At 44.3% G+C, this 14,923-nt stretch overlaps 3 protein-coding genes and 1 long non-coding RNA gene across 5 annotated transcripts; 3 read left to right on the plus strand and 1 right to left on the minus strand.

Annotated features, from left to right (window-relative positions):
- Positions 1-298: 298 nt before the first annotated feature.
- Positions 299-3,864, minus strand: ykt6 (YKT6 v-SNARE homolog (S. cerevisiae)). Its single transcript, XM_037481442.2, has 8 exons — positions 3,669-3,864; positions 3,095-3,245; positions 2,830-2,912; positions 2,481-2,581; positions 2,283-2,387; positions 2,004-2,069; positions 1,769-1,870; positions 299-1,664 (listed from the first exon to the last, which is right to left on the minus strand). The coding sequence occupies exons 2-8, from the start codon at positions 3,196-3,198 to the stop codon at positions 1,629-1,631; spliced, it is 597 nt and encodes a 198-aa protein (XP_037337339.1). The 5' UTR covers positions 3,199-3,245; positions 3,669-3,864; the 3' UTR covers positions 299-1,628.
- An 814-nt stretch (positions 3,865-4,678) lies between these two features.
- On the plus strand, positions 4,679-9,754 carry gck (glucokinase (hexokinase 4)). Of its 2 annotated transcripts, XM_062562271.1 has the most exons (11): positions 4,679-5,024; positions 6,081-6,131; positions 6,532-6,694; positions 6,834-6,988; positions 7,086-7,205; positions 7,307-7,402; positions 7,479-7,578; positions 7,674-7,857; positions 8,357-8,512; positions 8,631-8,864; positions 9,023-9,754. In XM_062562271.1, the coding sequence occupies exons 1-11, from the start codon at positions 5,016-5,018 to the stop codon at positions 9,168-9,170; spliced, it is 1,416 nt and encodes a 471-aa protein (XP_062418255.1). In that variant the 5' UTR covers positions 4,679-5,015; the 3' UTR covers positions 9,171-9,754. The 2 variants fall into 2 exon arrangements, with proteins under 2 accessions (XP_062418255.1, XP_037339005.1); XM_037483108.2 differs by lacking the exon at positions 4,679-5,024 and having other exon boundaries at positions 6,057-6,131.
- A 1,086-nt stretch (positions 9,755-10,840) lies between these two features.
- Positions 10,841-12,751, plus strand: myl7 (myosin, light chain 7, regulatory). The gene is made up of 7 exons (XM_037483111.2): positions 10,841-10,913; positions 11,061-11,162; positions 11,717-11,792; positions 11,964-12,068; positions 12,154-12,232; positions 12,321-12,369; positions 12,495-12,751. The coding sequence occupies exons 1-7, from the start codon at positions 10,911-10,913 to the stop codon at positions 12,597-12,599; spliced, it is 519 nt and encodes a 172-aa protein (XP_037339008.1). The 5' UTR covers positions 10,841-10,910; the 3' UTR covers positions 12,600-12,751.
- Positions 12,752-13,210: 459 nt separating this feature from the next.
- Positions 13,211-14,809, plus strand: LOC134129047 (uncharacterized). The gene is made up of 2 exons (XR_009956226.1): positions 13,211-13,513; positions 14,241-14,809. It is a non-coding gene; the product is annotated as an uncharacterized LOC134129047 (long non-coding RNA).
- Positions 14,810-14,923: the final 114 nt, after the last annotated feature.

Here is a 14,923-nt window from a genome sequence, read left to right on the forward strand (position 1 = left end):
AAGCTGCTTTTTATGAGTTGTAAGCACAGCAGGTTGCTAGGCAACAGAAGAGGCAGAAGAAAAGCTGGTCACGAGAAACAGGAAATCCACGCATAGGACAGACGGCCTCCTTTTAGAGACCACTCTGTTCAGCCTTTGTGGACCTCCAAGGATCCGGCTCATTTGGTCCGCAAAGGCTGCATCCTTTCAAGGATACAGCTGCTGAAATTAAGACTGGCTAGTAATTAACAACACATCCATTGAAGTTAATCCAAACTAGATTAAACGTTCAAAGAACTATCTTCCGAGAACGAAAACACACAAAAACAGTTTATCTTTATTTCTGCACAGACCAAATCCAGACCAGTTTTAATGCAGACTAATTAAAGACACCAATTGTTTTACTTATTAACTGGAAAGAAAAAAACAAAGACAAATCCCAGAAAGAATCTGTAAGCCGCTTCACATGGAAATTAGTTGTAAGAACAGCATATACAAAGGTCAATTTTACTGTTCTTCTGTTCTCAGTTCTTCTCTCCGCTTTTAAAAGACAGTCTGCAGACATATTGCACAATATTTTACACAGTAAAAGCAGAAAGAGCGATTCAAATCAAACACACACACACAACGGTCCTCACTCACAGGCACTCAACATCGGTGCTGTATATCGGCAAATCATACACACGTACTGCAGAGAGCAGAGAAACATCTATAACACACAACTGAAGGCATCTCTTAATCTAAAACTGAGAAGGACATCTCTCCATATCAAGTCTGCCACGGAGTGTGTTTAAGTGAGAGAGGGACGTGAAATTCACTCCATTTTCAGTTTGTCCTTTCGAATCTGTCTCGGGAGAAGATGTCCTAGAATCATGTCTGTGATCACGGATCTGAGAGGTCCAGACGAGCCACTCGCTTAAATGTTATATGTGGACAACCAGAGTGTATTAAAAATGGTTTTAAAAAGACCTAGTCTACAATGGATTACGTAGAAGAGATTAGTTTACGCGCCCGTTCGTTCGTTCGGTTACACATCAGCCGCGCTACTGTAAGGCTGCGTCTAGGCAGAACCGTTTCACATCACACCTACGAACACACTCGGCCCAGTGGGAATGTTTAAGCTTTCATTTAATACTATGAGACAAGTGGAAGAAAAGAAAGACATCATGTAACCCCTTTTAAGATTCAGCGAGTGGCCCACTGGGGTCGGAAAAAAAAGGGGGGTGGGGGGGGGGGGGGCTTTGACATAATCCGAACCCAAGCGAGTGACGCGTCTTGTGAAATGCGACAGATTGTCAAGAGTTGCTTCCAAGGAGAAGCACACGGGCAGTTAATACTCATTTAAGAACTTTAAGGGATGAGCTTGTAACAACAAATTAAATGTTTAGAGGACGTTCTTCTGACTACACACCACTGATACACAACCTCAGGCTATAGATGGTACTTCTTCCCTCAAGACCAACCCCCCCCCCCCCCCCACTCCTTCAGCCCCCATCAGTCCAAGGGAGACTGGTCCTCGACCCTGTGGGGCATCTTTCCTGGAGCTGGTGGCTGGTGCATGATGGAAGTTGCAGGAAGAGCAAAAAGAAGGCGTGCGGAGAGAGAGAGAGAGAGAGAGAGAGGCGTGTCCGTGAGGGCAGGCAGCCGCATCACATGACTTCACAGCATGAGTTCTGTTTCCGTGCCTGCAGAAGGGAACGAACACAAACACACACAAACCGTCAGGCATCAGAACGCTTTACTGCCAGCAGCAGACTTTAAGGGCAGTAATGATACAGCCAGCACTCACAGTCTTGTAGAAGGCTTTGGATTGGGTTCCCAGGACCTCTGACTTTGCCACAAGGTCATCCAGCTTCTCTCCTCTCTCCAGCAGACTTTCCATAGTGTTGTGCTGTAGAAACATAACCACGGTCACAAATTGTCACGGGCTCTGGAGATTCTGTGCGACTTTTTTGGCACGTGGAGCCATAATGTTGATCGAGAGAACCAAGTCACGCCCTTGTTTGAAAAGCTCTCGGTCTTACCAAAATGATCTTTGTCTCATCCAGTTCTGCCTGCACTTTGGTCATTGCGTCTGCTTCTCTGGGATTCTGGGAAGATGAAAAGTTGTTGACATGATGAGCATTTAGCAGCAGGTTGTAAAACCTGTTTATCCTTATGTCTCCACGTGTCAGTTTACACCAAAGTAACCAAAATAACAGCCAGAAACAAACATTAGGAACATTTTGATATTAAGGGAATTGGGTATTTTTCTTATTTCTCACACTCACAAATGTTTTCTTCTAAGAGTGTTATAAACTGACCTGGTATTTAGCAAGGTGAATATCCAAGGCTTTGTAGTTTATGGTTTCAGGACTACCAGAAGGCCAGTCTATACTGTCCACTTGCCGGGAGAACTCCTCCAATACCTAAAAGATAAAAGACAACAATCTGAATATCCATGTTGACGGCAAATGTTCAATAATAACAATGCATCTTTATTTCAATATTTGTGTAGGTACTTTGTCTAGCAATGTGAAGCAGACTCTTTGTGGGTACTCAGTATCTGCGATGACCACGGCGCTCAGGTTATCATTTCTCACATACACATGGCACAGGTACTCTGAGGAAGAGAAACATGCGAGGTGTGATCCAACAGAAGTGAGACTTTTTTCTGTTCTTATGGTATGGGTTAGAACAGGGCCAGGGCCATCTACAACACTTTGTTAAGAACAGCACAATATAAGAGATTGATTTGTAAATGGGTGACAAGCAGAGCCAAAATGCATGATGATCGCATTTCAGTGATCACATTGAAAACTCTCCTGTTGCCTTTCTTGTTTGATTGTTGTCGGGTACAATACACGTTACCTTGTTCTTTGACAGAGGCACGACTTCCTTGTGATGTGCGTTCCACAATCAAGGCACTGGTGAAGGTCATGAACTCCTGAATACTAAACAAACCAAAACCACAATGACAGAGGTTAAGTATCCCAGTCGAGACTGACATTGTGGTTTAATAGATTCAAACATTATCTGAAAAACTAAAACAAACCGACACAAGACAGAGGACCGTGTACAAAAACAGAGGACAAAGCATAGACACATTCCAAAGGGCTTAATCGATAAGACCCACCTGGAGCGCTGAAAGAAGCTGAAGGAGGAGAGGTCATGGGCCGATTTGAGCAGGTTGGCTTTGGTCCCTCCTTTGTGGTGGACGCTGAGGCTGTAGAGCTTCATGCTGCGGCCGTGGGACGCTCAGTCAGACGCAGCCCCGGTGATCTAATCTGGAAGACGGCACAGGCAGCGTCACATAAGAGCAGTGTGCCTTATCCAGCCCAGTCAGCTAGCTAGCGTCTCAGCTAACAGCGGCTAAAGAAACTCGAGCCAACGAAGTCTCGGAAGTTACAGCTGACAGGTGCTAACGTTAGCTCACAAGGGAGAGTAACGTTAGCCTAATTGTTAATAGCTACAAAGCTAACCAACCATAACTAATCGAGCGTTTATCCCCTTGCAAATATAAATGGACAAACTCACAGTTTAGGTACTGGACACTAGGTAGTACGTGCGGGAACGCCGTTCAAGAACTTATATACTAGCGTCAGCTACATATCTGAAATGTAAAGTTAAGTGCAGAACTGGCTAACATAAGTGTATCGGCAGCTAGCTACAGATGCTAACTGGTCTCCGTGAGGCCTGAGCCGACTTACCAGACACGTCAGCAGTCAAAACAAACAAATAAACCTTCTTCCACATACACTAAAACTCGTAGACATGTATAAAAGACGCCTGGGGACCGAATCACAACAAAGTACTGGAGAACTAAGTAGTTTTCAAAATGCAGGCAGATGACCAATCACCACGTCACGATCCCAATACAGTCCAAGGGGATATTTGCTCCGCTGGAAACAAACATACTGCACGTTCATAGTTCCGATTGGCGTCTAGTTAAAGTTGGTAAAAACATTTTATGATTGACACGTTAGAGATGGATCTTTTTCTTTTGAATTCTATTGAGCCTGAGCTCGATAATATTAACAAAACATGTTCATTGTTGCCTGCAGCGAGACCTCATCATCAAAACGTGTAAAAGCCCTGAAGCCCTTTCTCCGGGTTAAATATCAGGATATAAAGCTAAACACCCCCAGCCCCAGAAAGTTAGACTTTCTATTTAATTGAGATCCTTTTTGATGATTAGAAAAATAATAATAATAACAATGTCACTACACCTATCGGTAGACTTTTTTGCAAAAATATGGCAAGCCCAATTGATGTTTTCTCTGGTAGTCTTGCTTCATTTAACAATTCCATCTTGGCTACTTAACTCAGTGGCAGGCTAAGTGTTTTCCATGGCAGAAGTGTGCCGGTAATTCATTTCCAAGGAAACGCATTGAAACCTTTTGGGCATGGAAACCGTTAAGCCTTGATCTGTTGACAGGATCGCTGCAGCACCGAGCGGAGAGGAGAAGATTTTTCTTTGCTGGAACTGGTTTTGGTTGAGTTAAGATATCTGGTAGCAAGGCCAGTAAGTCGGAGGTATGCTTAACATTTTTTTGTAAAATGTATTGTTCCTTGGAAAGGAAGTTTAGAACGCAATATTTTAATATTTTCTTTAGTTTTCTTTGCACCAATGTGGATGTTAACTGGACCTGTTATGCGTAAGAATGAGTTTTTGTTCACCTTACCATACTGATACTGAAAATGAATGCATAGATTTTTGTAGTGATGAAAATGAATCCTGACTTTTTTCCCTGTAAATATTAATTGATAACAGTTCTGTCTTCCTTTCACAAGATAGCAGGCCTTGACCATCCTGCAGTTATGTAAATGTGCTGGAGACCTGATGCTGAACATTATGTGACTTAGTTTAGACCTGTTGGAAAAATAAGAACGTTTCCCACAAAAGGACAAGATTTTCTTTGCAATTTATGCGCGGTCGCCGAGTTAAATTCACCAACACAGCAGAAACTTGGAAATCTCCACAAGTCCAGAGGAACGAGGGGATTTCCACCGCGGGGCACTGATGGTCGGCAGGACTCAATCCCTGTCTTCATACGATGGATAAGGTGAGTCCAACAAAATAGGTCCATCTATCAATCCAGGTCTGTGTTTGTCTTATCCATCTAAATTTCATCCATCATCTCTCCCATTCTTTCTAAAAGCAGTTAATTTTGATTAAAAATATAAACACATAAACAGGTTGATAGTAGTCAATAGTATCAACTAATATTGATGCAGAAATCTGCTAAATTCACAACTAAAGATATCTGTTGTGACTCCAGAGTGTTGCAATGTTGCATCAAAAGAATAACCAGGAAAAATGGTTAAAAAAAAATTACAAATCGCATAAAGGCCTTTTTCAAAATGTACAGTGACTTTAGATGTTATTAATTGAGAATGAAGCCTAAGATATTTATGACACGCTAGGCAAGATATACCTAATGAGCAGTACTTTATTATGATTTACATAAATGTGTCTCTAGGTTTAGACTTCAAGGGCACCTTGTTCAGCTAAACTAATGCTGCTGATAGCACTGAAGGCCTTCACCTGCAACCATGTGTTTGTTTTGGAGATCATTAGCCCTCTCGCTGTTGCTAATTTTAGTCATTACTAATTGTAACAAACAAATATAACCCTCCCATGCCTCATTGAGCAAACCCGATGACATTTAACGTTGCTCCTAGTCCTGAAAAGAATGATGAGTTCACATCACAGGGCTCATCTTTGGACATGTTTGACTTTGTTGTTGCTCGTTTGATCGGCTGAGCTCCAAATAAGAATGAATCATAACTTTTGGTTGCTTCGTTAAAAGACCATCTGAGATGTACCCTAAAAGAAACAAAATGTTGCTTTGTCAAAAAAGGTCAGATTGATCATATTTTTTTCCGGGGGGCGTGTTTTGCCCGGCATTGCCAGATGGGGTGAGGGTTTTGGGGGGCTGACCCAACTGCAACTGCAGCAGCTGCAAGTCTCCAATTCAGCGCTACTCACACCTCACTGACTCTGCACACACTCAGCGCCCGCCTAGAAACACCAGACACACACACACACACACACACACTTAATTACTGAGGCTCATTTAGCTAAACTTATGACCATGCCATGTGTCCACTGTGTCCAGATGGTGAAGATGCCCTGCAGCTACAGGCCTGCGGTTGATAAGATCCTGATGGTAAGACCGAGGTCTCAGTCCTGGGGGGCTTCATGGTGGGTGTGGGTTGTTGCGTTGCTGTCTTCCGTGTGACGGACTGTGTGGCATTGTTTTCAGAGGAAAATCTGATGAACGAGCTTGATTGTGTTAGATATTGAGGTTTGTTTCGGAAGTATGTTTGTATGTGAGTCTGAATCTTCACTTCCATGTGGTAGTTTTGTATCATAAAGCAGGTGTTTCTAGCCTCTCTCATTCCTCTGAATTGCTGTTATTAACTTATTGGTCCTGCCTTTAAAACTGAAACATCAATTGTCTTCTCAAAGTACGTGAAAAATCAATTTCACGCATGCAATTTATAGGACTTGATTGAGATCTATTTTTTTGGTGCGGCTTGTTCACCCCGCAATGCTACCCTCTGCAGGCAGAGCAGATCCTGTCAGAGTTCAGACTGAAGAAGGAAGAGCTCAAAGAAGTCATGAAGAGGATGCAGCGCGAGATGGACAGAGGGCTGCGTCTAGAGACACACGAAGAGGCCAGCGTGAAAATGCTCCCAACTTACGTCTGCTCCACCCCCGAGGGATCAGGTATGTACCCCGTCATAAGAAGATCCCTTTCTATTTCTCAGTTTTGTCAAAGTAAGCCAGGCAGAATGCTCCCAATGATTATCACCTGCGTAGGTACAGCCAGTACGAGCACGTTCAGATGTAGTGTGTGTTTTGACAGAGGTAGGGGATTTCCTGGCTCTGGACTTGGGGGGGACCAACTTCCGTGTCATGCTTGTGAAGGTGGGTGAGGATGAGGAGAGGAGCTGGAAGGTGGAGACCAAGAACCAGATGTACTCCATTCCCGAGGATGCGATGACGGGCACTGCCCAGATGGTCAGACTCTAAAACTCTGAGACCTTGAGGGTCTGGTTTTCAATCGTTGTGCGGTAACTTACATCTGATTTTCCTCTTCGTCTCTCTCTATCTGCAGCTGTTTGACTACATAGCAGAGTGCATGTCCAACTTTTTGGACAGGCACCACCTCAAGCACAAGAAGCTCCCTCTGGGTTTCACCTTCTCCTTTCCTGTACGACACGAGGACATTGACAAGGTCCAACATCCCCCCCGTCCATCGGACATACCTCTGAACCGAACTGAGATTGCTCAAGGAATTCAAGGTCTGTCTTTTCTTTCTGTTTTCCCTCGCCACAGGGCATATTGCTGAACTGGACCAAAGGCTTCAAGGCCTCTGGGGCAGAGGGGAACAATGTCGTGGGTTTGCTCAGAGACGCTATCAAGAGACGAGGGGTGAGTTGGCCCGAACGTTAGGAGGCTTCCCTGAGAACCAGCTGGCTGAGCGCACAATTTGCTGCTGTCATTTCAGGACTTTGAGATGGACGTGGTTGCCATGGTGAACGACACCGTGGCCACCATGATTTCCTGCTACTACGAGGACCGCAGCTGTGAAGTCGGGATGATTGTCGGTGAGCCGTTCTCTGCGCTTACTCTGAACACAGCAACGTCGCAAACGCCTCTTTTGCCGTCGTTTTAATATCTTTAAAAATGTTCTGCTTAACAGGCACAGGTTGCAACGCGTGTTACATGGAGGAGATGAGGACGGTGGAGCTGGTGGAAGGGGAGCAGGGCCGCATGTGCGTGAATACAGAGTGGGGGGCGTTCGGCAACAACGGGGAGCTGGAGGAGTTTCGCCTGGAGTACGACAGGGTGGTGGACGAGACCTCGATTAATCCCGGGCAGCAGCTGTGAGTTGGAAAGCCTGGAAAACGGAGGCTTGGTCGACCTCCGACACTCGCACACTCGAGGGTTCGATGTGATTTCAAACGTGCCTCACACACACTCACTCATCCTCTTGTTGTTCCCCCCATTTTACCTCTGTGGAGTTGCTATGCTGCCGGCTGTTTTTCCTGCGGGGGGTTAGTAAATGGCCAGAGCCCTCATACGTCAGTGGTCAGATTAATGACCCTCTCTCTGCTACTCGCATGTTTCCGCTGGCCCTAATGGCTGTTTACCTTTTTTGCACGGCAGCCCCTTTTACACTAAGGGCTGTTGAGCCCGGGCCTCGCTGGGCCTCTCAGGCACTAACGGCGCCGCCCGCGCCCCTTTCCCCCGAGAGGCAGCTGTTTGCTCGACTGGTTCGGCTCTGTCGACGTCCTCTTCCCGAATCTGTGCTACGGTCCTTTCTGTCATTGTTTGTTTGAAGTTACCTGCTCTCTCCTTCTTCTCCTTTGTCTCTCTCTGCAGATACGAGAAGCTGATCAGTGGGAAGTACATGGGCGAGCTGGTCCGGCTGGTTCTGATGAAGCTGGTGAACGAGGACCTGTTGTTCAACGGCCAAGCCTCCGAGCTGCTGAAGACGGGCGGCAGCTTGGAGACACGCTACGTGTCACAGATGGAGAGGTGAGAAGAGTTTGTATGTGTACGTATGCATGTATGGACGTACATGTATGTATGTATTGCACAATGCAATATGGGGAAAACTACTGCTGTTGCTTTCTTTATTGTTTTTTTTAATCAGTGACACTGGAGACAGAAAACAAATTTACAACGTCCTGTCCTCGCTGGGAGTTCTGCCCTCGGAGTTGGACTGCGACATCGTGCGTCTGGTGTGCGAGAGCGTGTCCACGCGCTCCGCTCACATGTGCGCCGCGGGGCTCGCCGGCGTCATCAACCTGATGCGCGAGCGACGCAGCGAGGAGGCCCTGAAAATCACGGTGGGGATCGACGGATCCGTCTACAAGCTGCACCCGTGGTAAGGAACACACAGATGACATATGATCATGTTGTGATTGGATCCACACTAAAGGCACTGCTTTCAGATGTGACTGAAAATAAAAAAGCTTTTTGGCCTCATGGTAAGCTAGCGGAGCATGTTTAAATGCGTTTGTTCCCCCCCCACCCCCAACTCAGTTTCCGTGACAGGTTCCATAAAATCGTCAGGGACCTCACTCCTCACTGCGAGATCACCTTCATCCAGTCGGAGGAGGGGAGTGGCCGCGGGGCCGCCCTCATCTCGGCAGTGGCCTGCAAGATGGCCGCCAGCATACTGACACAGTAGATGCCGTGTGCGCTTGGACAGTGGCGAAGCAGGTCCAAGAACTCTGACCCGAGAACACTGAGGACACGTCACCCACAGCCCACCCACAGCCACGGCTCTGGCCTCTCTGTGGCTTCCAAGGGAGGCTGGTCAGCAGACGGGACACGCGCACCTGGAGGATTGATGCTCGAAGATACTGACAAGAAAGAAACAGTATTATGGTAGCATTAGACCAACGTGTCGCATTGACAGTGTTCTTTCTTTTTCTCTTTGTGTCACTGCCTGTTGCTATAGTTTGGGTATAAACCTAACCGGCCCATGTCAAGAATGGCTGTATTATTGATGATGTACTACAAAACCCATGCAACCAACACAGAATTATATTTGATAAAGGCTGTTGTTATCTGGGACTAAATCAGATTCATTGATTTGTTGTGTAATGTTGTCTTTTTGCATTATTCCCTAGCTATTGTATATTTAAATGTTATGTTTACCACCCTGGGTAGGTTCTAGGTTGTGTATGGTGACAAGATGAAATGTGCCTTGGATGTGAACAGGCCTTACTGTAAATAAAGATGCAAAATTAAACTATTATGCTTTAAAATAATTAGTTAAGTGTACGGTGTGGGTTAGTACGGCTCCGGGCATTGACACCAGGGTGGTGGGTTTCAACGGTTTTATTATTTTAATTATTTTGCTCCCGCTCGCAATGACACGCCGCTCGCTCGGTCGGTCTCTACTCTTTCCTCGCTCCCGCCTCACTGTTATATCGGGGCAGAGCACACACACACACACATGATTATCATTGTTTTCACCTGGCACCGTTCCCCGAGCCGCTCCCCCTCTCTCCCACCTGCAGCCGGGCTGAAAACCACGCCCGCCACCACATTAAGATAATAAGTTATTGTTTTTTGTCATCTGTAAAATATTGCTGAGATTTAATGCCAGAGGTGAAATAAATGATTTTTCTGACTCATTCTGTCGTTTCTATGTCTATTAATGGAGCAAGAATATGCTGCCGAAGGAGGCACATTTTGAGGCAATTGTTATCATATAAATACTTTTATTCAAACAATGTTGATCAGACATATGGTATATAAATGGACCAGTCTAGATCGGAGAATCTGCCACAGTAACATGTAATCTTATTTGATGGGAAATGTACCAATGCAGCATTTAACAATGTTACTGAAGTCCTAATAAATAATAGTGGAAAAACTTGATGAAATGCCCTCTGGGGTTCACATGATAAATTCCCCTTTAGAGTTCCAATCCGTTCTATAGACAAGATGAAGTGGATTTATTCTTGCATCCTTTGATAAAATGGCACAAATAAAGCTTGACGAAGATTCCCGTTCAGTGAAGAAAAGAAAATGGAGTGCACCAATGGGCGAGAAAAATCGATGTGCCGGATACTCTTCCATACGTCCTAGAAGACATATTGCAAAAAAGAAATCACCTCTTCCCATCCCACGGCCTGAAGCCTCCCCTGCTTACATGACATTAACACATACAGCCAGATTTGACCTCTAAGGAGTAAACTTTACTCAGTTGAGTGACGTCTCCTTTCTGCTCCTGCTATCTCTGTTTTCCAGCTCGTGTCTTATCAAGCCCCTTCAATGAGACACACAGTTGTGGCCTTGTAAGGGGCTGTGCTGCCCACCACAAGCTATTATAGGAGGTTAGGAGATAAGATGGGACCTACATAAAACCCACCCTGGCATCCCACGTTGGCTGGGAATCCACACAGATCATTCAGACATGGTAAGCCCTTCATGCTTTTAGTCAGGGACCACTGAAGAATCGTCATAAAACGTTATTGTCTCTTTGATTGCAGTTGTTTTATATAATCCCGCCAACCACAACAAATATCAGCGTGTGAACTTAACTTGTTTGTGTTCCTCTTCCCAGGCAAGTAAGAAGGCCTCCAATAAGAGACAGAGGGGAGGACAGAAGTCTTGCTCCAATGTCTTCTCCATGTTTGAGCAGTCCCAGATTCAGGAGTTCAAGGAGGTACGGTGCTGAGGTTGGACTGTCTTCACAAAGCTCCCATTGAAACGTTTCTGTCGGGACGTGTGCTTGTGAAAAAAATGCATGGATGAGAAGTTAATGGTCATTACAGTTTGATTTCACGCAATGGAAATAGAAAATGTTGTGAGTTCAAAGTGGGATTCTTCAAAGCTTTCCAGTTTTTTCTAGAAGACGTTTTCACAAGTATTAAAAGTGAATTCTTCAGTTTTAAAAGTAAGGCATCAATGTTCCTCCTGACGAAATCAGCCATGGCATCTTTACGAAGCGAATCCATGTACAAGAAGCCGTGTAAAAGGCCCACGCAACATTCATTTTCATGAATAGGAAACACTGCAGAAAAAGGACAAATAACATTTATAATAAAAGTATGTATCTTTGGCATGTTGTTTTGCCACTGAGAGTATATTAAAAACAACTCAGTACGTTCTTACATTTAGTTAAGGTAGAAAGTGAACTGTGTAGGGCCTTCGTGAATGATCCTCGGACTATCTGCACTTTCATTTCAAATATTGTCATGTTTGTGCTTCATCCAACAGGCTTTTGGATGCATTGACCAAGACAGAGATGGTGTTATTAAAAAACAGGACCTGAAGGAGACCTATGGACAGCTGGGTATGTTCCTACACTTTTTTATCTTTGTATATGTACATATACAGTGCAGTCAAAGGTTTTGGACACATGATGTGGAATGTGTGAAACTTTTGACTGGTACTGTATATGTATACATGTATATATAGTATTCACTGTGTGTATAATGGTTTATTGTTTGTATTTGTCTACCAGGGAAGCTTAACGTCAAAGACGAGGAGCTGGACGAGATGCTGAATGAGGGGAAGGGTCCCATCAACTTCACCGTGTTTCTCACTCTTTTTGGGGAAAAACTCAACGGTGAGAGCTTTTCTGTGCTCCTCCAACAGAGATTTTATGAAAGATATAGATTTAGAAGACTCTCAACAAAGCGCTGGTTTTTCAGGCACTGATCCTGAAGACACCATACTCGCTGCCTTCAAACTGTTTGACCCCAACGGGACAGGCTTTGTCAACAAGGACGAGTAAGACATTTCTTCCCTATTATTCTGTATGCTGATCAAATTTGTCCTATTTTCTGTGACATCTTTTGACATTCTGGTTTAAATCCAGGTTTAAGCGGTTACTGATGAACCAGGCCGATAAATTCACAGCGGATGAGGTTTGTGCGTGTGTTTATTTTTAAATCTTCATGAGGATCATTTTCACCGGGCAAAACTGTCACTTCCTAATCCGGCAAACTGTCACTTCCTAATCCGGGCAAACTGTCACTTCCTAATCCAACAGGTGGATCAGGCCTTTGCTCTTGCTCCCATCGACCCGACCGGTAACATCGACTACAAGTCCCTCTGCTACACCATCACGCACGGAGATGAGAAGGAGGAATCCTAGCAAGAACCGTGGGGGGGTCATATAGGTTGTCTAATCCAGCATACTCATGGTTTTAAACTGGCTGGTAATCAATCAGAATGTTGGAACGTCTTCATTTACAGTCTGATCAATGGTTGAAAGTGCCGTACTTCTGTTGCTGTTTGAAATGGTTTCCTTTGTTAACTTTTGGAGAATAAAGTGTTTCTCAAAAGCGACTTTGTTGATTACACGGAACACTAAAAAAACATTACCATTAATGTTATGTAAAAAATATACAACTTAAACATGTAACTTGAGTGGGAATCAAATTCACACTACAAAAATGCAACATTTTAAGGACAGGAGTTAACGGTTTAATTCACTCATCATTTTTCCCCCTATTCACTGAGGAAATGACAATCGTGATGAAACCCAGAGTGACCAGGTGAATAAACTCGAGAATGAATGCTCACTAACAAAGGCAGTTTTTTTGGTTTGTAAAAACTCTTTTGGTAACACTTTCCACTGACTCTTTATAAAGGCACAAAGGACTATTTCAGTATTTCACGTTAAAGAAGGTTCCTGCAGACCGATCACATTCAAAAGGGCCTCACTGCTGTTCCAGTCATTGGCCACAGTGTTGCCACGGATACAACAACAAACACCTCCATAACCTCCACAGCACACATTTCCCTGCTTCCACAGCGTGTCAACAGGGGGACAAAGCGTGTGTGAAATTACAGCCGAGCCAACTCCACTTTCAGCACATCTGCAGCAGCGGAGCGGCGTCCAAATGACATGAGATCTGACTTCTAAGTTTTGCGATCTGTGGTTCTTCCGGCAGAGATGCCCATTGCATCTGGAGCTGCCGGCCGGAGGGATGTGGGAGGAGACCCTGGCGGACAGCGGACGAAGACCAAACCTGCCAACAGGAACTGTGACTCCTACCTGCAACGGTGTGTAGAACAGAGCAAAGGGTGTGGTGTTACCTTCCTAAAGTGAAGGACGGATTAGGAGTCTTGATGTGGTTTCTGTGACCCTGCAAAGGACAGCCCATAATAGAGATGGCAATACGAGATGTGAAACATTTTACTGGCAAAGATCTAATGTAATATTTATTTTAATTATAACCTGAACTTAAGATGGTTTCCCTTAGATCAGAATGATGCATTTATGTCGGCACAATATTTTACATTGTAATTGGGGCGAAACAATATATATATGTTGATATATTAAAATATATATATACACATATTTTATATATCAAATTAAATTTCCTCCAGTAAATACATCTAAATCCCCCAAGCTGTTCCTTTAAACCATAGCTACATGTAAGTAATTAAAAACAAATAAACACAAGACTTTATAGTGTGATAACAGGTTGCCTGGCTTGTAAAAACATTAATTGAGGGAATAAAACCCACCCCCTCCCAGAAAAAAAGGTTTTCCAGAGCAGCTTTATTGACTTTTATTGCAAAGAGACAAAAGCAGCTTCAATAAATCACTGCAGGACACAAACTCTATACACAGACGTGAGGCACTAATAAGGATCATAAAGATTTGCCCTTTCGTTTCACCTGGCCGGTTCACTGGGATGAACAGATGCAAAGTCACATTTTCAAAACGCTTGTAGATATACGCTTTCTTGGCGATTGCATGTAAAACGTATTTAAATGGTTGCAGCTATCAGGAACTCCAAGAAAGAAAAAGAGACAAAAGCAACATGATGGGGGTGAGTACTGTGATTCACTTGTGTTAGAGGCCGTGGGACACAATGGGACTCGCATGACTGATGCATTTATTCCTTGCACAGGTCACAGAGGACCACACAGAGCCATGCGAGGGCGAGGGTGAGGACACTGACTCTTTGATATTATTGTGTAAACATGCACGCATTCACCCAGAGTTTTTAATCCCTCTTTTATTGGCCTGTAGCAGCGGGACAGAGTCCACAGAAAGAGAGCGGCAGTGAGGATCACGCTCCAGAAGAACGAAGATCCAAGACGTCTCGGCTGTGTGTCCTCCTTTAAGGGTGTTCAATGAATAGCCGTGCACACTCAAAGTTCTCATGTATTATTTAAGTGCCAAGCCCGTGTGTCTCTTGTGTATGTGCATCACCTTAACAACTCTGTGGTGTTGGTTTAAACTTGACAAAAAGTCGCAACTGTGCGGGAAGTTTCCTTTTTGAAGAAAATAGCTTCAAAGAAAGGTGTGCATTAACATGTGTGTACTCATCAGTGCAAGTTCAAGGACATTAAAACCAGTATTAAACCACTAAAATCCCAATTAGCTCCATATTTTTCCTTGAAATTATGTCACATTATTAAATAGTACAGCTACAAATTACATCAGGTTATTTTCTGCAT

This window comes from Pungitius pungitius, chromosome 5 (assembly GCF_949316345.1).
Source record: "Pungitius pungitius chromosome 5, fPunPun2.1, whole genome shotgun sequence".
Classification (NCBI taxonomy): Eukaryota; Metazoa; Chordata; class Actinopteri; order Perciformes; family Gasterosteidae; genus Pungitius; species Pungitius pungitius.